Here is a 23,920-nt window from a genome sequence, read left to right as displayed (position 1 = left end):
CACAATTTTTTTTTATTTTTTAAACATAATTTGCTATGTGTTTTGACCACATTTGAGTAATCATCAAGCTGCCCAATTAGTATTATTATTAAAATAGTTATATTTTTGCATTTGAAAAGATGCAATCAAACATAGCTGACAAATTTACCAAATTATGTGAAATATTATCCTCTGCTGGTCACTGAATCTTTTTATTTGTGATTAATGATGTCATGTACTATTTCTTGTAAGTGTTCTGTTCCCACCTTAGTATAGGACTCAGCACAATATATTTCAAGTTCACTTACGTATTTGCACACATTAAATAGTTACCCTATAACATTTGATATATAATGCATACCTTCATTAATTTGATAGTCTTTTAGTAAATATTATAGGCTTTTTTATATATTAAAGATCAGGTTTTTAATTAAATATTTCTACTAAAGATTTATTTGTAAAAAGATCAAGTCTTTTTGGTTAGTAGTCTAGGTCCAAAGTGATTTCATGTTATGAGTAAAAACCACCCTTCTTCCCAAAAATCTCAAATGTTATTTATGTGATCTCTAAAACCTAAATACATTTCAAACTTTGTTTTCAGTAAAACTTTTTATTTTGTTTTATTTTATATACCCTATGTGGGGTCTGTCAAGTGACAGCTCTCGTAACCATCATAAAAAAGAAATTAGGAAAGATTTTTTTTTTTTTCATGCTAAAATTACTGCATATTATAACATGAAAATACAGATGTTTGGGCTAAGTTGCTTGAGTCTAATAACATTATATATATATATATATGTTTATGATTTTCTGTTATATTTGACCTTCTAGTTATGCCTAATTAGCAGTACATAACTTGCATTACTGTTGTGCATGTGCACTCGTTAGGCATTCAATAATATAAAGCTGACCATTAGTCTTCTGTGTTTTAGTGGGCTAATATTTTGTAATATATAGTCACATTTCAATTATTATATATGTATATAGATTATTAATATTTAGAAATAAATTATCAAACTTATTTTTCTTAAAGTATCCAACAATATATCAAAAAGTAAAGCAAACAATTATCTCTTCTCGCTATGACCTTTGTACTCGGTTGCTGCTAAACATAGGTTGCTAAGCCTTTTAAAATTTCACAACTGGAGAACATCAAACAAATTTTTTAGGTTTCATATAAATACAGTTTAATAACTTAAAAATCATAAATAATTATACTGATACCATAGAATTACACTATAACTTAAGTCTAATAACTATGATTATTTAGGTTTAAAAAAAAAAAGTTCAAGCAGACTAAAGACACAACTTCTTAATTTTGGTTCAAATGAACGTGGCACCCTTATTATAAATTAAAATAGCTGAGAAAACCATGAAGGGGCATTTTAAGCTGTTGATTCAATATATTGATGTCATATATTGAAGTAAATGTATATAAAGGGCCGTTTCCAAAATTGGAAAGAGGTGAATGGGGCCACTGTGTTGGATTAAGTACATAAGTCATATCTCAGCCAAATAAAGATATGAGGTTCTTATTGTATTCTAACTTGTTAATATTGTTCCTAATTTAAAATAAACTATATACTTAGTATTTTGATATCACAAACATCTAATTTTAAACAGTGCTGCTTTCAACATATCACACGACTCACTCATCTATATTTGTGTTTTTTTTAATATTTACTTTTAAATAAAGAAATTAACTCATAATATTAAAGTTTGAATTATCTTCAATTTGATTTTAAAGTTGTTAACATAAATTCATAAAATAGTAGTTCAATAAAGTGCAATGACATGGCTTTTAACCTGCAACTCATTGCAAAAGGGTTAATGTTGTATAAGTAGGTTTGTATCTAGAGTTTAAAGCTCCCCTGTTACTTCAGAAATTAATAAGAATCAGCAAGACTTTCTTACACTACCATATAGTATCAAAAAGAAATATGTGCAAGTGTGTTTATTTGATTAGGCTATTAGTTACTATAAAAGATGTTTTCTGAAATCAACATAGCTAGTTTATAACAATTTGATTAAGGCCTAAGTCATCAGTCAATAACTGACCATTTCTAAGCTTATGTAACAATATGAATGCTAACTATGCATTGCTGTGGTAAATTTTCATGCCTTAGCATTTTCCAAACACTAGCAGTGCATTTAGACTTGATGTTTCATCAAAGTTGGTAAGACACTTGTGACGTTTAGAACATAGAAGAATCTCAGTATTGGTTTTTCATTGTTTAAAAATCGAAATACAAGGAATATGTTTGTGGTTTAAATAAGTGAAATTGCATTGGTATGACTGTGAAGATAGTGACTTTAAAAAAAAAATTGAAAATAGGCATTTTATTTACCAATGCCATATTTTGTTTCTAAATGTGATTAGAAATAGTTATAACTTTAATTTTGATTAACTCATTTGAAATGTTTGTTTTTAAATCATTTTTTATATTAATCATCACTAGAAGCTTCTAAATCATTGGATTATGATGAGACTGAACAAATAACTTGCAGAATATATTAACTTTACTTTTAGTTTATCTTTGACTTGTTTAGATTACGTCGGGACTGAGGACCGAGGGTCGAATCCCTGTCACACCAAACATGCTTGCCCTTTCAGCCATGGGAGCATTATAATGTGATGGTCATTCTCACTATTCATTGGTAAAAGATTAGCCCAAGAGTTGGTGGTGGGTGGTGATGACTGTCTGTTTTCTTTCTAATCTTACACTGCTAAATTAGGGACAGCTAGCGCAGATAGCCCTCGAGTAGCTTCGCACAAAATTCCAAACAAACCAATATTTTAGGACTATATAGCCATTTCACTAATCCAAAATACTATATTATTATAGTATAAGTTTCTTCTTTTATGAAAAATATTCTGAATATTTGGTTACAGTGTGACACAGTTAACTTTTTAAAGTTAACTTGTATCATATCATTGTTATAAAAATGAAACATTTCTGCAGAAGAATGGTACATTATCCAAACATTCTAGTTTCATATATATTCATTCACTAATAGTTTTTAAGTTTTGCAAGATAACTAAAACCATCAAAAAATTTTTAATAAATTTCTAAAAAAATTAATTCCTGACCAGAATATGAACATATGATATTCTTATATAGAAATTATATATTTATTAATAACAATAGTAGTAATCATAATGTTATTATTTTTACGTTTCATACACTATATCTAGGTCAACATCTAGACTAACGTTTGAAACAATAAAACAGTAAAAGTGTCCTAATGCCAATCAGCAGCCCTAGATATGGGTCTTAGTACTATTGGTTAGAGCTTTAATGTTGAACACTGGAAGTGCAGGTTCCATTAATGTATAGTTCTACGAACTTTCTTATTATAATTTAAGTTCTAGGCTTAATTGTACACATAGCAAATAACTATGTTATATCTATTTACATCTACATTTATAGGATATCCTGCTAAGCTCTAGGTTTTCTCTCATGTTGCTCATTGCCTGGTATAGGAAAGTCCCAGACAAAGAAAAAAAAAACTGAAATGGAAGATAATTTTGGATATTAATTGTAAATGCTTATGTATTCAAAGGAGAACAAACTTAACAGTAAATAGACACTTCCAGTTTTGGGTGGTTGTTTTTTTTTCCAGCACTCAAAAATCTCTTAGCTCTTACAAATTTTGATGACTGTGGTATCAATTTTAATGGCACTTAAAAAAATTAATTTCATGGCATGTGCTTGTTTTAGGCAATAGCTCTTTATTACTGTAGAGAACCAACACAGCGCAGTCTTGTTTTTGTGTCAGTACTTATAAAATTTAATGTTAATAGCATGATCAAACAAAAATGAAAAGAAAATTTAATTCAAGTAAAAGAATAATAGTATTCATAAGTAATATATTGTTTTATTAATCCTTATCCTAATTCTGATTTGTAGATGATTTTAATGTAATCGATAATAGATTTCATGTACTTATTCTAGTTCATACTATAGCAGTTGTTGTTTGTGAAACTGATAATTGAAATAGTGTTTAAATTGTTTGTATCTGAGTCTACCTGATGAAACCCAGCACTGAGTGCAAATCATCACTGGATATTTCAGAAATAGTGTGGCTGAGATATTTTTATATACTATTCCCTGCTTTTACATGTAAATTTTTATAATTCATGAATGCATCATAAAAGTCAGCTTACATCTGATACCCACATTTAAGATACAACACTAGCATTATCAAATTTATTTAAAGAGGGTTCATTCCATCACAACATAGCTTGGGCCTTGAAAACGCATATAAATGGAATATGGCACATCATGTGTATTAAAGAAATTATATTGTGATTTTTTTTTTCCCCCCTTTGGGACCAAACTTTCAAAAGTGTTTGAAACAAATGATTTCCAATTATCTGAAACAACCAGACTATTGCTGGATAAATCAAATGCACTTGTATGTTGTCCATAGGACAAATGCAAGATGGCTCATTCCAATGTCAGTTTAGACATCTAGCCTCTATTGGCACTTTCAGAGTAGTATATATGTTGAGTAGCATGACTATTTGCACCCCACTATGATTTCTACAGTGAAATGATTATCAAGACACTGTTCACCAATGAGAGTTTTTGTTACAATGTCTTACAAACCTCTCACAGTTTGTGACTAATAACAAGTCACTCAAAAGATTTTTATAATGCCACATTCATTTTTGTCATTTACATTTTGTATGTTTTGGTGTACTAGACTTAGATACAGTTTTTGATATAAATTGTGGATCTGGGATAGCTAATCAAGCTCTGCTTTAACTTTTTGTCAAAGTTGAGTGAATAAAGCAAAGTAGTCATAAAGTTTGAAGAAAGAAACCAATTGCAAATATAATCAAAACAAACTCAAAAGAATCCTTCAAACTTCCTGGTTAGGTGGCAGTCTGTAGCTGAGATATGACAAAAAGAAAAAGTCTGTTTTGCTCCTGAAGTTTCTGATTAAAATCATGATTTTCTATCAATTAATAAGCTTCATAGTATGGTATTTGATTTAGGACAATGTGACACCAAAGTTTGTTATTTTTATTAGACATTTAACTTGTTCATTGAAGTGTAAACAATTAGTTTATTGCAAATAACTGTAATTGGCCTGAAGATTGTCCACTGACATTCCAGTATATAAGTCCTATTTGAAACACTGAAAAGATGTTTCATCTTTCTAGGTAGTTACTGATGGCACAACATTGAAGGTAATATGAGTTTTTGATTAGGTAATGAACAACTAAGCTGTAACAGTTATTTGTCAACCAATACTTAGATGGTGTCAAATCGTGAACATTAATTTTTCTCTCTTTGAAATTATTTCTGTAATGAGTACTTATACATATATATATAAAACTACTAAGTGATTTGTCACCTAGAATTGTTTTTTGTTTTTCAGGTTGAGAAACCTATCTCATGGAAATAGCCTAACTTCTCCAACTCCTGTGATTGGGGGAACTCCAAAATACAAACTTTCGGATTACCGGTATGGTAGAGAGGAGATGTTGGCATTGTTTGAAAAAAATACCAAGCCACCAGAAGAGTTAAAAGAAGTTCCATCTCTTTTAATTGAGAAATGTCAGATACCATTGGCACTTGTTCCGATGTTAGAGGATGAACAGGTAAATGCATTTTTTTGTAATTTTTTTTGAAGCACAAAATTCTGAGAGTGGTATCTGAAGTTTATGGAACATGAGTAGAAGTGAAATTGATTTATAATTTGTAAACATTTGAGCCTATTTAAGTTGTCAAAATACACTTGACTGGAAACTGTGAATATGTTACATTTTACAGTTTAAATGATATCATCGAGAAGACTTGGATTTTTTTATTTATGGTGATTTGAGGTTTTAATACAAAAATAGTCATCAAAGGGGATTATAAAATTTAAGAGTGGGAACAGCACACCTTGGCATTTTTGAAATATTCAACTCACAATCTATAATTAAGTACCACAATGTTAATTTTAGCATTATTGCACAGTTATTAACTATACCCTACCAGCTCGTGCCCTCCAAAGAGGTGATTTGTTTCTCTTTGGGGTGCCCCCTGTACTTTAGGAATGCTGTTTTGAGTTTTAATCTGAAGTAAATAGGTTTCATTATTTAGAGTTAGTTTTGGAACTAATGCAAGTTAATTATAAGCATCAAGTGATTGTATGACAAATGTAGAATATGACATTTACTGTTAATTTTTTAAAGTACCTTAGAATGAATTAGAGTATGCTCATGTATCTCAGAATGGCTGGTATGGGTACTAACACTTTTATTGATAAGTAGAGAACAACATTTTGACCTTCCTAGGTCAATTTTAGGTTAACATTTTTATTTCAAGTGGGTTTCTCATCATCAAGAGCAGGGGTCACCAAACTTTTTTCACAAGGGGCCAGATTACTTGGGGAATAAGAAGTGCGGGCCGCATGATCATGATCATCATGTTCGATACTCATAAGCTATAACAAAAGCTCTCTGTAAAAGACTTAATACTAAGTTTAGGATGCCACATTAGCCATGTGGGAGTAGCATGCAATACACACACATAATAAAAAACAAACAGAACTACAACCAACATTTTTATTTAGCAATAGGTTATCAAAGAAGGTGACATGAGCAAAAACAATTGTCACATCACACATAGTGAGTACATATCTGAATTTCACTAAGCTGCAAAAAAGATTTATGAAATTGGCATTTGGCTTTCAAAATATCTTCAGTGTTTGGTTTTGAATTACTGCGTCCAATCATTAGAATTGCTTTCAAATGTTCATCAGTCAATCTTGATCGACTTCACATACTTCATTTTTGAAAATGCTTGTTCACAGACATGAGTTGTTCCAAACACTGATGCCATACCAGATGTGAACTGCTTCATCTTTGGAAAATCATCTTCAGGTATGCAGCTGTAAAATTCAATAAGTTGCCCCTCTCTGTGTGTTGCTTTCAACAAGTCATTTCCTTGCAAATCGATGACCTCCAGCTAAAGTTCCACTGGCACGTCATGAATGACACCATCAAAAGGATTCTGAAAAAGGAGAATGTCACTTTCGATTCTGTTGTGATCCAAAAATCTCTAAAAAATGCTATTTAAATCACCAATAATCTTTTTCTGAAACTCCAGGTTGACATCTTCTGTGATTCCAGCATGAAACTCATTGAAACACTGCAAATGAGAGAGGTTTTCTCCTTCCAAATGTACTTCAAACAATGACAGCTTCACATACCAGATGTGAACTGCTTCATCTTTGGAAAATCATCTTCAGGTATGCAGCTGTAAAATTCAATAAGTTGCCCCTCTCTGTGTGTTGCTTTCAACAAGTCATTTCCTTGCAAATCGATGCAAATCCGAAATTCTTTAATGATTCTATAGAGATCACAGACAAGGTTATTCTTCCCCTGAAGTTTCAAGTTCAATTCATTCATGTGGGATGTGATGTCAACCAAAAATGACAACTTTGACAACCAGGTTGGATCCGACAGAAGTGGATCGGCTCTATATTTCTCAATAAGAAATATATCTATTTCTCTTCTCAGCTTATAAAAACGAGACAAGACTTTACTGCAGATGAGCCACCTCATCGTCGTGTGATAAGGCAAGTCAGAAAAATCTGAATCAGTTTCTTCAAGAAACACCTTGAACTGGCAGTGATTAAGTGCATGACCCCAAATGAAGTTCACTGCAGAAATGACTGGTTTCAGTATGCAAGAAATATCTCAGTCTTTTCCATAGAGTGCTTGCTGATGTATGATGCAGTGTATGAACAGAGCACTTGGGAGTTGAAGATCTTCCAACTGTTTCCTGCTCAGCCCCACCAGACCCTTCTTTACTCCAGCCATGTTTTTTTCCTCCATCAACTGTTACACTTAGCTGATTCCACTGAAGGTTATAGTCTTGCAAGGTTTCATGCACTTCCATGAAAATGTCTTCTCCAGTTGTTCTACCATGCATGCTACAAACTGATGCCAACTCTTCCATGATCTGAAAGTCCAAATTAACTCCACAAATGAACACGAGAAGTTGTGACGTACTCAAGAGATCAGTAGACTCATTTAGTACCAGAGAATACCTTAGGAAGTTTCTAGCTTTTTGTCGTATCTCTAATGCGATGTTCTCTCAAAGTTCTTCTGTTCTCTGTACAACTGAAGTTGTTGAAAGGCTGATACTTTCAAAGAAATTGACTTTTTTAGGACACAGCTCGTTTGCTGCTTCCATCATACACTTTTTGATGAAGTTGCCATCAGTAAAAGGTTTTCCTCGCTCTGCCATCCTATGCACTATTTTGTAACTTGTACAAGTGACAGATTCATTTTCAGCAAACTTTCTCGTGAAGAGATTCTTTTGAGATTCAAAAACACATTTCATGGATTCATATTTCTCAGAACAAAACTTTCCTGAAAATTTCAAATATGTTGATAGATGTTTTGTTTCATATTGATGCCGTAGATTGTACTGTTTCAAAATGGCAACACTTTCAGTGTATATCATACAAGTAGCTTTCTGGTTTTTTGTTACCACAAAGAAGTACTTTTCTCCCCATTCTTCATTTAAACCATGACAATCAGAGTCCACTTTTTGTCTTTTAAAAGCAACCATAAAGATGGGTGAAAAAAAACAGGATCTGAAAATGAAAAACACAGAATGCTGTGAGAAAAGTATTGTAGTGGTCCAAGAACGCAAAAACAAAATATATTGAAATGTGCATTTGTCACGACACTTACCTGAGAACGAGTTACGAAAAGTGCATAACCTGACTACTAAGAGAAATGAGCTTGCTGAAGCGGTAACCCCAAGCTGCTGAATTTACAAGATGAGTCGATAGGACGAGGGTTAAGTCTGTACTTGTTTTCCAACAAATATAACAAATTGATATTCTTTTCAATCTATGAAAAAAAGCCTAATGATCTGTATCATGGTATGGATTTTCCAATTTAAACAAAATTCTTGGGCACTACTTCCAACAATTTTTAATATTCATAGGCCTGCCTGGATTATGAACAATCAAACAAATGGAAGTGCTACTTGATGACATAAGATGAATACGAGAACATGCTCACTCCTGTGAACTAGACACCAATACTTTTTAGTCATGATCTTGTGTATCTTGAGCAAGCATAAAAGTGTTGTGCCATAGCATAAGCAACCCTGTAGGCATAGCTTTATATACAACACACAGAAATAATATTCAGAGGATGATAATGCTTAAAATGTTAAATATTGGGAATGAACAATGCACATGCAGATATAATTTTTAACACGTTTTTTTAAGGCCTAAAAAGTGTGATGATAGAGTTGATTTATTTTGCTTTTTTCCCTTATTTGTCATAAATTCAGTATCATTTTGATGATAAAATGAAACGACAAAGACACCTGCTCGACATGGACCCTTTGAAAACAACCAAAAGTCATGTAAAAAAGTGCAAATGTTCTTTAAAAATGCCCATTTAAAAAGAGAATCTTTTTCTTTCTGGCTTCTATTAAATGAACAACCATGATTGATTGGCTTGATACAGTAATTGCATTATTTGGATTCTTTTGCTACATTTGATGAAAATGTATAAATGAAGATTTTAGAATTTATTTTAGTGACTGTGGAAATTTAATTTGAGATACACTTTTGAAAAATAAAAATTGGTTAGTAACTTTTATTAAAATATGCAACATTGTAGTACATCCTTATGATATAGTCTGATTTTAAAACTTCATTTTTTTGTTTAAATTGAAAACATTGGGTAAAAATAAAATATTTTATTGTTAATTGTATGCAAGTTTAAAAAAGCAACAGATTGCTAGCTAAAGTGAAATTAAAAGGCAAAATATCAAATACTGCAAGTAACTGGCAGTTGCAAAATATGAGGCTTCAAGAAGCAAAGTGTAGACATTATGTAAGTGGATGATAATCTGAACATTTCTGTTTTTTACTCAAATCTGATAGGTTTAATGTATTTTTTCTCAGGGTTGAGCTGTGCACATACTTCATGCTAAGGGAAAAGTAAATGAAGAAAATAAATTTTTGAATTGTTGTATAGTTTTGTCAGATGGCCCTTAAAATTTTTCATATTTTGCTTGAGTGTTAATATTTCTAATGAAAACATTGTTTTTATAGTTTTTTGTTTTTAACCAGGTTTTTGTAGTACACATTTTTTTGTAATCTATAAGACATTTTTATTCAGGTTAGTTTTGATTTAGTGAGAAGGGATAAAATTGAATTTTGTTTCAACTGGTGAAGAATCTGCTGTTATAAATAACTAAGTAAATGAAAGATAAGTTACAAGTTTATTTGTTCTACATTTATATTGATTAGCATTCCACTTGTAACACAAGATCTGTTTGTGTTTTTATTCTTTTTATACTTCTTTAATAATGTGCAATTCCCATTCAGCGTCTTTGGGCACGATCGGTAAATAGTGATGCAGTATTAAGACTTAATTCAAAAGGAGTACTCTTGGAACGAGGCAATGGAGCACCGCCAGTGCGGGGTGGTCGAGGAGGATCAGTGGATCGAGGAAGAGGCAGAGGTTTGTAGTGTATTTAACTTTTTCAGATTTAAAATAGTTATAATAATTATTACATTTAAAAGTGTAAACTCTTATTTATTTATTAGAAAATGTAAAATGCAATAAAATGAATCAAAAGTATATTTTATATAAATATTTCTAAAATAAAAAATTGCACTTAACTAAACAAAATAAAATAATTATATATGTAAAAACGGCTAGTTTGGGTTAAGAAAATTTTTATGTAGAGGAGCAAACAATGTTTCGACCTTCTTCAGTCATTGTCTGAAGGGTCAGTTTTTTTTGTAAGATCTTAGAAGGTAAAAGAAAAAATTCAGTCAGTAATGAATATACAATGAATGTTATTCAGGACGTGGTGGTTATTATCAAAGAGGGATAGAATACGAAGATGGCATTGATGCTCCTCCTGGTGGATTTTCACGTACTCGTCACTTTGAGAGAAGTCAAAGCATTGGTGAAAAAGAACAGAGGTGGAATGAAAGGTAAATGGTTTTACATTTTCCAAAAGTGTTCTTTCTATCAAAGTTCATTTAGTTTATCATTGGTAATCATTTGTTAGTCATTGTGATAGTATGATTTATATAAAAGAATTTTCTGTTAGTGTTATTTTGATATCAGTCTAAGTTTGTTGTTTTTATTCATATATATAAATGCAACAAACTTTTAAGTTTAACAAACTTTTTTCTGTGCATAAAAGTTTCAGTTGTTTTTATGTGCTGAGAGAATGCACTGCTATGAATTTCTACTGTATTGATGCTTTTCTGAATACTTAGCTTATTGCTGGCTTATGGTTTAGTAGTTGCAAGATTCAGTTTTTGTAATTTTCTCCTTTTTAATTCCTTTAAAAATATAACTATTTGAAATTTCTTTGTAAATTGAAACTTACCCTTAATATTAGTGATAACTGTAATGATCCAATGCAGTACAGTGTATGATACACATGTATAGTGAAGATTTATAGCAGATTTGATGATTATTTATCTGCTGTTAATTTAAACTTAGTTTTGTGCTTTAAAAATAAAGTTAACCTAAAAAAAATAAAATGAGAGAAAATATAACTTCAGTTGGTAAGCCTTCACTTGGTTTTCTCCCTTATTTTCAAAATGTCATATATTTACCCCTTTTTTTCCCTGTTTGTAATAGGATGTAATAATTTCAGTTGTGATGAATGATATTACAAGCTAACCCGTATTTTGAAAAATTGGAAGAAATAAAAGAAGATACTTGTTACATATTTTGCTTTCTTTACCCATTTAAAATACGTATTTCAAAAATTTGATTTGGGAAATCTCAGTTTAAGCTCTTACATAATTATAATTGCAGGCAATTTCATACATTTTTTTTCAATTGATTTTTGTTATAAATGTAGAAATTGGTTTTTGTAATTAAATTACTGCAAGAACTGCAGAAAGTAGCAATATGAGTGGTATTTAGCTATTCAACCAATTTGATGATTGTGGTAACCTTCTACAATATTGAATGCTGATTCTGATAATAAAAATATTTCTTTCTAACCAAGAATTACAGATTGAGATGAGCTTAAAATTTACTGTAAAGTATTCTGTTCAGGTACTTGTGAAATTCTTTGAATTGAAAGTAAATAATCCAAATTTTATCCACGTATGCTCTTTCAGTGGTTAAAGACATACCAAATAATTTCTGTTTAATATATATTCAAGGTCTGTTAAAAAAATACGCGGACTGTTTGAATTGCGCGGCTCCAGTTGGTTCCAGGGGAATCCGCTTGGTGTCGCTAGGTTTGCACAGATCAGCTGATTATGACGCCATTTCCCGATTGCAGATATCTTCATTTGTGTATTAGCTACGCGGTTTTAAATGAAGTGCGATTTTTTTCATTTGGTGGATTTCAGAATGAATGACCTGAAGGAGCAACGACTTGCTGTGAAATTTTGTTAAACTTGGAAAATCTGCAACTGAAACTTTTGCTATGCTTAACACGGCTTACGGTGATGTTGCTTGAAGCGTACGGCATGTTTCAAGTGGCATGAACGTTTTATGGATGGTCGACAGTCCATTGAAGGCGATGGCGTCCTGGACCTCCTACCACGTCAACTGATGACCCACACGCCGACAAAATCAACACCCTAGTGCGGGCAAATCGGCGCCTGACTGTCAGGAGCTTGCTGAAGAGTGTGGGATATCAGTTGGATCTTGTTACGAGATTTTGACCGAAAAATTGAAGATGCACCACGTTGCTGCGAAATTCAGCCCTCAGAACTTGTGAGTTTTTGGCCAAACACTCTATGACTGTTCTTCCCCAACCCCCCTACTCACCTGACCTTGCTCCTTGTGATTTTTTCTTGTTCCCCAAACTCAAAAGACCCTTGGAAGGAAGAAGATTTGAGACGATTCCCGAGATTAAGGCAAATGCAACGAAGGAGCTGGAGGACATTACAAAAGAAGTGTACCAGGACTGTTTCAACAAGTGGAAACACTGTTGGGATAAGTGTGTACGTTGGGGAGGAGAGTACTTTGAAGGGGTCCCAGACCTGTAACTTCTAAATAAAGTTCATTTTGTTTTATGACGTCAGTCCGCATATTTTTAAACAACCCTCGTAGGTTAATAAACTGACCATATCCATATCTTAAAAACTAATTAGGGACCATTCTGCAGTTTTACAAGTTTTCTTTTTAGTAGGTTTTGATGTAATTTATTTTTACTCAGCTGATATATCTAACCAAGTGTAGTGATGAGAATTTATCTTGTGAAGTTAGGTTTAAGAATATGTATCATTGTCTATTGTGCTTAAAGTATTTTTGGTGTATTAACTGTAGCAGTAGAAAACGTTGAGCCATGAGACTATTCATTTAGAGAATTAGAAATTTGAAATAAGTGTATCAGATGCTTCCATTTTAAAATTGTATTAATGTGATAATTTAATTTTTCCTTTCGATTTATTAAATTTATTTAAATGCAAATTTAAATAATTTTTATGGAAAACAAATATATAGATTTCATATTTAAAACTATGCATTTTCATAGGGAGAGAAGACTGGACAGAATTCCAGGTCTGTAAAATTTTATGTTGTGTTTCTTATGAAGGAATTGTTATTGTTGAAATAGTCGTTAGGTTTATTGTAAAACATTTTTGGAGTATTTTCTTTTCTGAGCTTAACATCATAATACCAAAGTCTTAATATGTCAGGTTTTTTGTTAGGAGTGTTGACAGTTTAGTTCTACTCCTGAAAGGATTTTTTTCCTGTTTTACTTCCTACTTTTGTCAAATGGCATTTAATTACAGATGGTGAGATTAATATCTCTCCTTAACCTTACATTTGTAAAAATTCATCATGCTGCCACTATGTTTTGAACAAATTCCCTATGTTGCTATAATTATAAATACTATTAATGAAGTATATACTTAACAAGTAAACACTAGAATGGAAGTTAAATATAACACTGTAGAAGACAAGAAAACAGTAAAATTGGGGTTACAAATATTTCATCTGTGTGCATACTTAAATAAACAAAGCAACAAAAAGTTATTGAATTTTTCAACTGTAGCAGTTATTGTCAGAAATGATGGTTGAATTGTAACTACTACTTTGATGCATTGCTAATGTAATTTCTCTCTGCATAGAGACACAAGAAATTGATGTGAAACTGTCCAGGCTATAGCAATGTTGTCTATGAGAGCACTCAATAAGCAAAGCTCTATTTCAGCATACTAAGACATAAAGGGAGACCAAAAGGTGAAATATAGACTTTGCTGTGCAAAGTGTAGTTACAGGGACAGTACAGGAATAATGTCAAACCATGCCAAAGTGAAGTATCCTGCTGGAATATATTGCAGATGTTGGGACAATTATGCAAACTATGTTAGTAGCAGTAACATACCTATTTTAATAATAAGGGGATTAATTCTCCCTGTCTAATTAAAACAGACTATTAACATGTCCCAGAGGCAATTATATTTCATGCTACTTTACTTTTATAGAGTTTACTGAAATATATGATATATGTTTATATATATATATATATATATATATATATATATATATAAACAGTTATAGCATTTTGTCAATACATTGTGAAACTGATTTAAAAGATTTTAAATATTTAATATGTTAAATAAAATCTAACACCCTTGTTTTCTGTAATCAATATACTCTTTAAAGTTAGCATTACTTAATTTAATATTTTCTCCAATTATTTAGAATTTATTAAATGCTACAAACAGATTATTTCAAGTTAACTTTGGAAAAATTATATTTTAAAATGTGTTAAAGAGACAAAAATTTGATAATCAATCAAAATTTTTATATATATATTTATATTTTGGAATGGAGAAGCATTCCAAAAAAAATTAGTTTTGTTAATTATATGCAGGAAGGGGAGGTAGTATTGATGATACCTCCAACATTCGAGAAAAGATGGTGCAAGACTGGACAACTGGAGGGCAGGGCCTCGAGATCTTGAAAGGGGAGATGAGGATGGTTCATGGCGGACAGCCGGATCTCGAGGCCTTGATAAATGGGGTGAGTCTGAAGGTTTGAGTAAAATACTAATTAAGTTAACCCTTTCTCCTGGGTATCCTTTACTATATATGACAAACAATTTTACTATCTTACATTAAAAATTTTATTAAACTACTTGTTGTTTGTTATATCAATTAGTAAAGCATAAAATTGTAGACGTGTGACACATTCTCTTTGGATATCGTGTATTCTTTGTTTTATTCACCACCTTCTGAAAAGATACAAAATTAAATATAAATTACTCGCTATAAGATCATCATTGCTCAGACAAACCATAATTTTATAGCTTTCAATTTGGTCAAAGAGCGATTTAGTAGAAAATCAGATTCCTCCTGCCATATCCTCTCTTTCAGGTCTTGTTAATAGTTGTTTCTTATGTTTAATTATGCGTTACCTAAAATCATATAAAGTCAAGGTTTTCATCTATGGCATTGTATAACCTTCTGTTCTGAACAGATAAGCATCAGTTTCACTCAGAGTACAAACAACATTCCTGAGAGAAACTTAACTAGCTTGCATGAATTTCTGACAGCTCTTCTCGCATAGTTAGAAGGTTAGAAAATTTTTAGTGTTAAAGGAAATTATCTGCTTTTTGCATGTTATTAGTTTGTATTCAGTGCATTATTTAAATAATAATTATTTATTGTATTACTGCCATTAGTATAACATTTTATGCTTATGTATCCTCAATAGTTGAAAGCAAGAAAAAATGAAGATTGGATAAGTGATTTATTTCTTGTTTCATGTTTATTCTTTATGTAAAAATATGAATCTTTTTATTTTTTGGTTAGTCACAATTACGTTAGGTAAAATAAATAATATAATAAATGGTTCAGGAGTTACTTGTGAGCAGCATAATTTAAGCTGCATGTATACCGAGTAGTGATTTATGTATAATGGTGTGGATAATGGTTAAGCACCATCAAAGGGCAATAAAACAATAAAATTTAAGTATAAATAGATGTGTACTGTTACAAGCTTAAAATTTCTTATGATAAACAAATGTAATTTCATATTAAAATTTAGAGTATTTTAGAAAGAAAAAAAAATTTAATTTGTCTCTTTTTGTGGTTATGTTATCAGTTAGATTGACCATTTATTTTATTTTGGAAATAGTGTAGAGAAAACAACAGACAATAAAAAGTTTAATTGAAAAAACTGTTGAAATATATTTAGGTTTTAGGGATTTCACAAATGAAATTTGAGATTTTTAAGATGAGAAAAACTATTTTTAATCTTAACATACATCTTACTTTCCATATAGACTATTCAAAACAAATATTCCATATATTTACTATTTGTCCAACTATTTTAATTAAAATTAAACTTCAAATTTATTTCATGTCTACATATTTTTGTTTTGTTTTTCTTATGTTGACAAGTTGTTTCTGTATAGGTATGAAATTTATTTATTTACTTGGCCTAAATAAAAATTACAAAGTCAAGCTAAAGAACAATAATTAGGGCTAAATATTCAGTTTTTTAAACTGTTTCATTCAAAACAAATACTTATAAAACTCAATCAAAAAGAAGTTTAAAATTTCAACATTTCAGTTGTAATTTTATTTTGGTGAAAATCTGTGGGGATGCAACACACAATTTTTACAAATTTTGATCTTGCACATTTATTTCGAAGCATAACCCAAGGTGTCTGGGCTGTAAAGGTTTAGTATTGTTATATTTTGCATCCTTTAAGTGTTATCTTTACATTTATATTTAAATTATATTTTTATTTGTTTGAATACTATGGGTATTATTTCTATAAACAAAGCAAATAGTTAGATGAGTCTTCATAAATGGGAATTATTCAGAAGTAAACTGCTTTGAAGGAATTTTTCGTAAAAGGTTTAACTGGTGTGATTTCTTTAGCTGGAAAACATTTTCAAAATTATAAATGGTCTAACTGCTACATTAAAATAAAAGTTTTGAAATTAAAAATGATGTTTTAAGTTATACTCCTTAATTGCTTTTGTGAAAATTGATTTCTAGGTTACTTAGGAATACTTGTTTCAGGTTAAGTTAAACTAAGGTAAAGGATGTGAAGATTGATAACATAATAATTATTAATGCTATTGACACAGGTCAAAGGCCATATCACATTTGTTGATCTCTATTCAAAATTTTATTTAACTATTATTTTATGGATTTATGTCAGTAAGTTTGGAATCAAATTGTAGATAATTACAATTTTAGTATTGCACATTAGTTAACTGTTTATTTTAAAAGTAAATATTAAAAAACACACCTAAATATCAATTTTTGTGTGTGTTGTGTGGTATGTTAAATGCAGCATTGCCTCAAATTAGATGTTTGTGATTTTCAAGTGCATTGTCTGTAGTTTCTTATAAATTAGGAATTCAAATTACATATATTGACAAACTAGAATATAAAATAAGAACCTGCTATCTTTTCTATTTGCTGAGAAAGATTTTTGGAATGACTTTTTTACATACACTTTTATGTCTGTGATGTAGGAATAACCTGTTGAAAGCTTACTGTCCCTCAAATGGATCTCTGAATCTTTGCAAAGTATTTACATGGGAAATTCTTTTGTTTCATCACAAATTTCAAATTGTAAGGTTAAACTTAAGTGTTCTCAAAATTTCATAATTTTTTAGACCCAAATACAGCATAGTTACTAAGTTTGATAAATTATAGTGAAATCCTATGGTATTACTAGAGTATTTTATGATTTTTGGGTTATTTCAAAAGGTATATATAAAACCTAGAAAATTTTTTTGTTTCACATCCCTCACTTGCAAAATTTGATGAGGGTTAACAACCTAAGGCAAGTAGCAAACAAGCACAAAGTTTGTAAACAGAAGTAGTAATTGTTCACTATACTTCCTTATTTACTGTTCTATGTATTAAGAGAAGTATGTTTTAATAACTTGTTAGTGAACAGTAATAATGCATATACATATATATTATAATTAAAAAGTCATTGTATTGTAAAAAATACTAGTCCACTCAAACACACTCAAGGCAAGTCACTTTTAAGGCTGGTTTTGGATTTTTGTACATGGTAACATGAGTGCAACTGTGTCACATCATTTTAACTTCTGTAATGTTAGCCAGGCATGGCTGAAAGGTCAATATAATAAAAGTGATAAACGTGTAAATGCATAACGTTATGAAATATAAGCTATTTAGACTAAATATTTTTTTGTGTTATAACTTGTAGTCATTCTAGAATGAAAAAAAGAATAATATATATTTATTTACTAATCTTTTATGGTGGTTACTAGGTTGGTCAAATTAGCCGAACCTGTACAGAGATCCAGTAGTAAAAATAAGAGATTTTGTGTGTGAAATATGAAAATTTTCTGATTCATAAAAGTATTTTTAATTTTAAAATCAAAATTGCTTTACATGTTGGATAGTCAACATTCTAGAATAAAAAAGGCATGAGAAAGACATTACTTTAAAAAATTCTAAAACTTAAGTAAAAAAATCTAATCTTTTTTAACAAAAGCCTTGTAATATGTACTGAAAATCTGTTAAAATTTCATGAGAATAAACTTACTAATTTAAAAGTTATAGTATGAAAACTCTAACAAGCACAAAGTTGATACAATATGATCCCTGAGACTGAGCTCATGCTGAAATAGTTAAGTATGAATTTATAATTAACCCTTTGTGCACGCCAGTGGTCATTTGTGCATATTATGACATTTTACAGAACTACATTTAAAATTTAATTGAACGATTTTATTATCAATGTGAGTAAGTAAAACCCGGCATCAAAATGTACTTTATAATTCAAGTTTTTTACATTATCTAACTTCCACATTTTAAAAGGAAATATTTAAAAACTGTCTTAATTTTTGTTGTCATTTGATGTGCATGCATTCTCAATGAATCTTCTTATCTTAGTTTATATAACTTCAGGAGTATATCTTCTACAGTGTCTAACTAAATGCAAGCTATAAGTAATGAGAAGATCAAATGCGTAACTTTAATGTCCTAACTTCCTCATTTTCTGAGGTATTAATATACTTTTCCAATCCAACAATTTGTTTAACTTTGTAAACAGTTTTCAAAATCATGTGCTCTTATACATCTGAAAGCTTGCTCCAATTGGAAAACTTTTTTTCTTTTTTTATATATATATTTCAAGCTTGAAATCATCATTTTGAACTTGGCAGCAATAAATGTTAGTTGAGATGAAGTGATTAATGTATGTATGTAAGCAGTGTTGTTCCACATTAGTTATGGAATTTTTTATGCACTCTTTGTAGCATAATTGAAAAGCTATTTAAGTGGTAGTAGTGTTGGGACATTATACTCTATGACTAATATATCCTTTGTTTTAAAATGCACATTTGAAAGATATGTGAATTTTGTTTGGACAATAAATTTAGATTAAAAAAAAAACAAGAAAAAGAAAATTAAGCTTGTATAGATATGCTTTTGAATGCACAAATTTCCTGCTTGTAATTCATTTTTGTTGACGTCTTTGCTTGTCAAGGATGAATAAACTGCTCACATAGTACAAGTTAGGCAATTAAACTAAAATTAGAATAAAAAAGATGCAAAAAAGTTAACAGCTGAAAATGTGAATATCATTTATTGAAGATGAAACAAATGATGCATTTAATAAAAAAGAAAAAAATATTTGTTATTTTAATAATTTTCAACATTTCAATGTGAATTTGAAGATTTTGTGAAATTAGGATAGGGTAACAAAAAATAACAGATAAAATATAGTTTTACCTCAGAAATTATATTTATTTAGGAGGTTATACAAATTAGATATGAAAATTGTAAGATGAAGTATTTGTATTCTTAGTATGAAGGTTACATTGTATTCAGATTGATTCAATAAAGGTTTTGGAAATTCCCAGACAAATCTTTAATACTAAAAATTCATTACAAATTCTGAGTTTTGTTTTTGTGTACAACAGGCTTGTAGTGTTTACTAAAAGCTTGCTGATTTTCATTAAGATACGCTTTGTAAATTCAAAGTTCTAGTATGTACAACTTCAACACAACATTCTGGAACTTGGACAGATTAACTGAGTCATGTGCAAAGATTTAATTGTTTCCAAAAGTAATGCCTTGTTCTTTTAACCCTTTCACAGCAGTCTCATGCACTGAGATTTGTTAAAGTATTCTCAAGAAAACTGGTAGAATTTTATTAAAGTTTTCAGCATCTTGCTCACAAAGAATGGCACTGGTTTGATTTAAGTGTTTCGACTAAAAATATTTTCTGTTTATTGTAGTTACTTGCTCCCTGAAAAGTTTGAGTGCAAGGTGATTTTTGTTTAAAGTATAAAAAATATGTTTCTTTATCTTACAGTTTTTACATTTATTTGCATAATCTCTAAAACTTCCGGAATGAATATTAAGTTTTTTTAAGGTGATTGTTTATATTATATATTTCATTTTCTGTATTATATAACTAATTGTAGAAATTTTCATACAGTGTAAAGAAGTGCTTAAAATTAAGAAACAGAAACATGTACATACATTTTAATTGACCTTAGAACAGGCTCAGCTTGGTCAGGTGGTTAGGGTGCTCAACTCTTAATCTGAGGGTCACTGGTTTGAATCTCCATCACACCAAATATGTTTGCTCTTTCACCCATGGGGGCATTATAATGTTATGGTCAATCCAACTATTTGTTGGTAAAAGAGTAACCCAAGAGTTGGCAGTGGGTGGTGATGACTAGCCGCCTTTCGTCTAGTCTTACGCTGCTAAATTAGGGACAGCTAGCTCGTGTAGCTTTGTACAAAATTCTAAAAACGAACAATCATAAAACATCTTAAAATATCTTTTTGTGATATTTGTAATTGTTTGATATTTAATGTTTTATTTTCCTTTCTTCTCTTTTACAAGTTGTTGTTATTCACCTTGACAAAAGTCAGTGATGTCCTTGGAATATAATGTAATATCTCTTTGGCAGAGATGCTTAAGCCTTCAACAAACTTCTTACATTTGTGCAAGATTGTCAGCCTTGAGACCTGGGGCAATGTTTGAGATAAATTTAAAAAATGTTTAAACCTTTCAGTTTTGCATTTTGATACATAAATAACTTAGGTACAAAAGTAAAACCTAAATGCGATATAGCTGTCTCTGATATTTAGGTAAGAAACAACTGTATGTGTTATCATGGACAAAACAGCCAACAATACTACCAGCAGCTACATCTACTCAACGAAGAGGATTGAATGCCAGTTTCAATATAACTTTTGTTTGAATATTGTGTAAAATGTATTCTTTCTAATGTTTATAAACACATGTAAACTAAGTATGTGTATAGTAGGTGGGCACTGTATCTATCAGGGTTTGAAAACTTTATTTCAAGTTTCAAGTGAATTCAGTGAAAGAACTTTGGAACAAGTAAATGTGCTAGGGTTATAAGATTCAAGACAGAGTGCAAAAGTTGAAATTTTTTTAATAGCTTGTGGGTCACCTGACAACAAAACTGAAATTGAAAGAAGAATTTTGTAAAGGTTTGTTTTGAAATAAAGGAATTGTAACTTGGATAACATGAAACATTGAGTTATAGCATACAATATTACTTTAATTTCATTGACATACATTTGTAATAAAGTTGTTTAATTTTAACTAAGTGACATGCATAAAAATATTTAAAGGAGGTACCCATTGTGAGAGAGTTAAGGAATAATGTAGAAAAGAAATGTTTTTTCAAAGCTTAATTTTTTGGTAGAAACATCTGATTGGAGTAGTTGATCTATAATTCTGTTTTAGGGAGAGGTTCATCCAAACACCATGCAGACAGAGATAGAGATTCATTACATGAAATAGAGCCAGGTTTTATTCGCAATGGTCCAACAAAGTCCTCTTTTTCCCATCGAAAATCAGCTCCTGTTGAATCATGGGATGATGAATTAGGTAAGCTTCAGTTTGAAAATAGTCATAGAATCAGTTGTGGTACCTCAACTTAACCCTTCACTTGACAATTAAAGTTATAGCAGGTTGTTATATGGTATTTGAACTTTAGGTCTTTATGTATTAACCCTTTAAAGTCTGCTTTATAAACATGGGACCTTATTAATATTAAACATAAATGTGATATTATTGAGGTATGAATCAGAATAAAAAACACTAGAAAAGCATGACTATTTAGCATGCCATTGTACATGACCTATGTACCACTGACCTGAGTGCAGGTTTTCATGCATATACAGCCTTTATATCCTTTTCATGGCTTACAACTAATAGAAAATCATTAATAACATGACTAAAGACTTGTATAACCTTAAAACACTCTGAAACATAAATATTTAAAAAACAGTGTAACAACTATAGGACGTAAGATAGGTTTTTAGCAGATAGATAACAAGAGAGAAAATAGACTTAGGTTTCAGGTGATTTATGATTGTGATGAATTCAGAAAATTGCAAATTTATAACAAAAAATGCAAACAGTTGAATTTTTCAGTTCTTAAAATTACTGACATTGAAGTCTTTCTTTTTTTCCTCTTGTTTTTTTTTGAGACTGAATAACTGCTTACTGTAACTTGGCAGTGATCAGTTTTATGTATGTGTTGCTTGTTGCTAGTTGGTGGTGACCAGTTACCAGAATGGAGTGTAACAGATCCAGAAAAAGTTGGAACTTTTGATTCTTCCGGGTGCCTTCAGAGAGAATAAGGTAAGGAGTTTAAACTGTGTCTGTCTCAATTTGTTTGATAATTATAAATGTTTCCAGCCAACCTTTCTGATTTTTGCTGTTTTGTTGACTAATAATGTAATATTTGAACAGTTTATTTACATGTGGTGTTTGTTTTTTTTTAAGCAGCTAAACCTAACCACTTAAATAAACTGGCATGTTATATCAACCACTAAATCCTTTATAAGAAGCATTTTTAATATTAGGAAAAGAGGGATGCAAATAACCCAACTTGCATTAGTCAGTTACCCAGAATATGTGACTGGATGAAATGCTGCCAATCACCATTCTATTCAAGATTAAAGGTTATGATAACCATAATGATAAATGTGACATTGTTAGAAGTTTAAATTGTAACACAATTTAAATGTATTGGCTAAATTTTGTAAAATAATTAAATGCATCACACTGTCAAAAAGACCAAGAAAATACCTGCTGATTTAGGCAGATAATGTATTAGAAAGCAAAAGAGTTCACTGTTTGTTGTATTAGGTAAATGTTAGACTTCTTAATAGTTAAAATTTAGGAAATTTTTGTCTATGAGGATCACATTTTATAGTTAAATTAAAAGTAATTGTAAAATGAAACAAAAAATATGCCACACATAAAGAATTTCAAACATCTCTATCTCTGTTGTTGGCAGGATTGGGGTAGTCCTTCAGGTGACGAGTCAGAAGGGGAAAACCATAAAAATAACTTACAAATTTGTAAAGTAAGTAGTCTTTAAAAGCTGTAGTCAGTTAAAAAGAAAGATAGCATTAATAAAATTGTTTCATATAAATTCTTAAGTTGGTATACCTCATTTAAAGTAAACTGATGAAGTAGTAGTACCACTGACTTGGTGGATTTTTAGTATATAAGGTACATTGTTAATTTTTAAATTTATATTTAATTTGTTGTCTAGAAATATACAAGTTAGTTTAAATAACCCATGATGTTTAATATAATGATGCGATAAATTTTTATATTGTTACTATGGTGTATGATATGCTTGTAAGGTTAATTTCTTTTTTAATAAGCTTCTCTGTGAAATATTTGTACAACTAATATCTATTATATCTGAGTAAATATCCTGAAAGATGTTGCCAAGTTCTTCTGCAGTCTAGTATTGCAGGCTTTTTGTTATGTAAATTAAACTTTAGTAACTGTGTTCAACTGAAATTGATCTCATGCAGGATACATGAAGACTTATAAAATGGAAATATGATAACATAATTTATTAATCTAAACTTAATTTACTCTTAAGGACTTTGTAATTCTTGACAGTTTTCTAACGGATTATTGAAGTTATGATACTC

At 30.4% G+C, this 23,920-nt stretch overlaps 1 protein-coding gene across 7 annotated transcripts in view; it reads left to right on the top strand.

The window, feature by feature from the left end:
- Positions 1-23,334, top strand: part of LOC143252647 (GRB10-interacting GYF protein 1-like) — a 33,204-nt gene extending 9,870 nt beyond the window's left edge. For 5 of the 7 annotated variants that reach the window (XM_076505121.1, XM_076505154.1, XM_076505127.1 and 2 more), the window contains 8 exons: positions 5,371-5,593; positions 10,348-10,483; positions 10,833-10,965; positions 13,488-13,513; positions 14,835-14,983; positions 21,702-21,845; positions 22,515-22,604; positions 23,266-23,334. In XM_076505121.1, the coding sequence (XP_076361236.1) occupies positions 5,371-5,593; positions 10,348-10,483; positions 10,833-10,965; positions 13,488-13,513; positions 14,835-14,983; positions 21,702-21,758 (724 nt within the window). In that variant the 3' untranslated portion in view covers positions 21,759-21,845; positions 22,515-22,604; positions 23,266-23,334. Of the gene's footprint in view, positions 1-5,370; positions 5,594-10,347; positions 10,484-10,832; positions 10,966-13,487; positions 13,514-14,085; positions 14,324-14,834; positions 14,984-21,701; positions 21,846-22,514; positions 22,605-23,265 lie in introns of those variants that run through there. The other 2 variants (XM_076505168.1, XM_076505162.1) reach the window with 2 other exon arrangements.
- The last annotated feature ends 586 nt before the right edge of the window (positions 23,335-23,920 follow it).

The sequence above is a fragment of the Tachypleus tridentatus genome, chromosome 1, assembly GCF_004210375.1.
Source record: "Tachypleus tridentatus isolate NWPU-2018 chromosome 1, ASM421037v1, whole genome shotgun sequence".
Classification (NCBI taxonomy): domain Eukaryota; kingdom Metazoa; phylum Arthropoda; class Merostomata; order Xiphosura; family Limulidae; genus Tachypleus; species Tachypleus tridentatus.
Note: the sequence above shows the minus strand (reverse complement) of the source record. Positions and strands in the feature narration are given on the sequence as shown.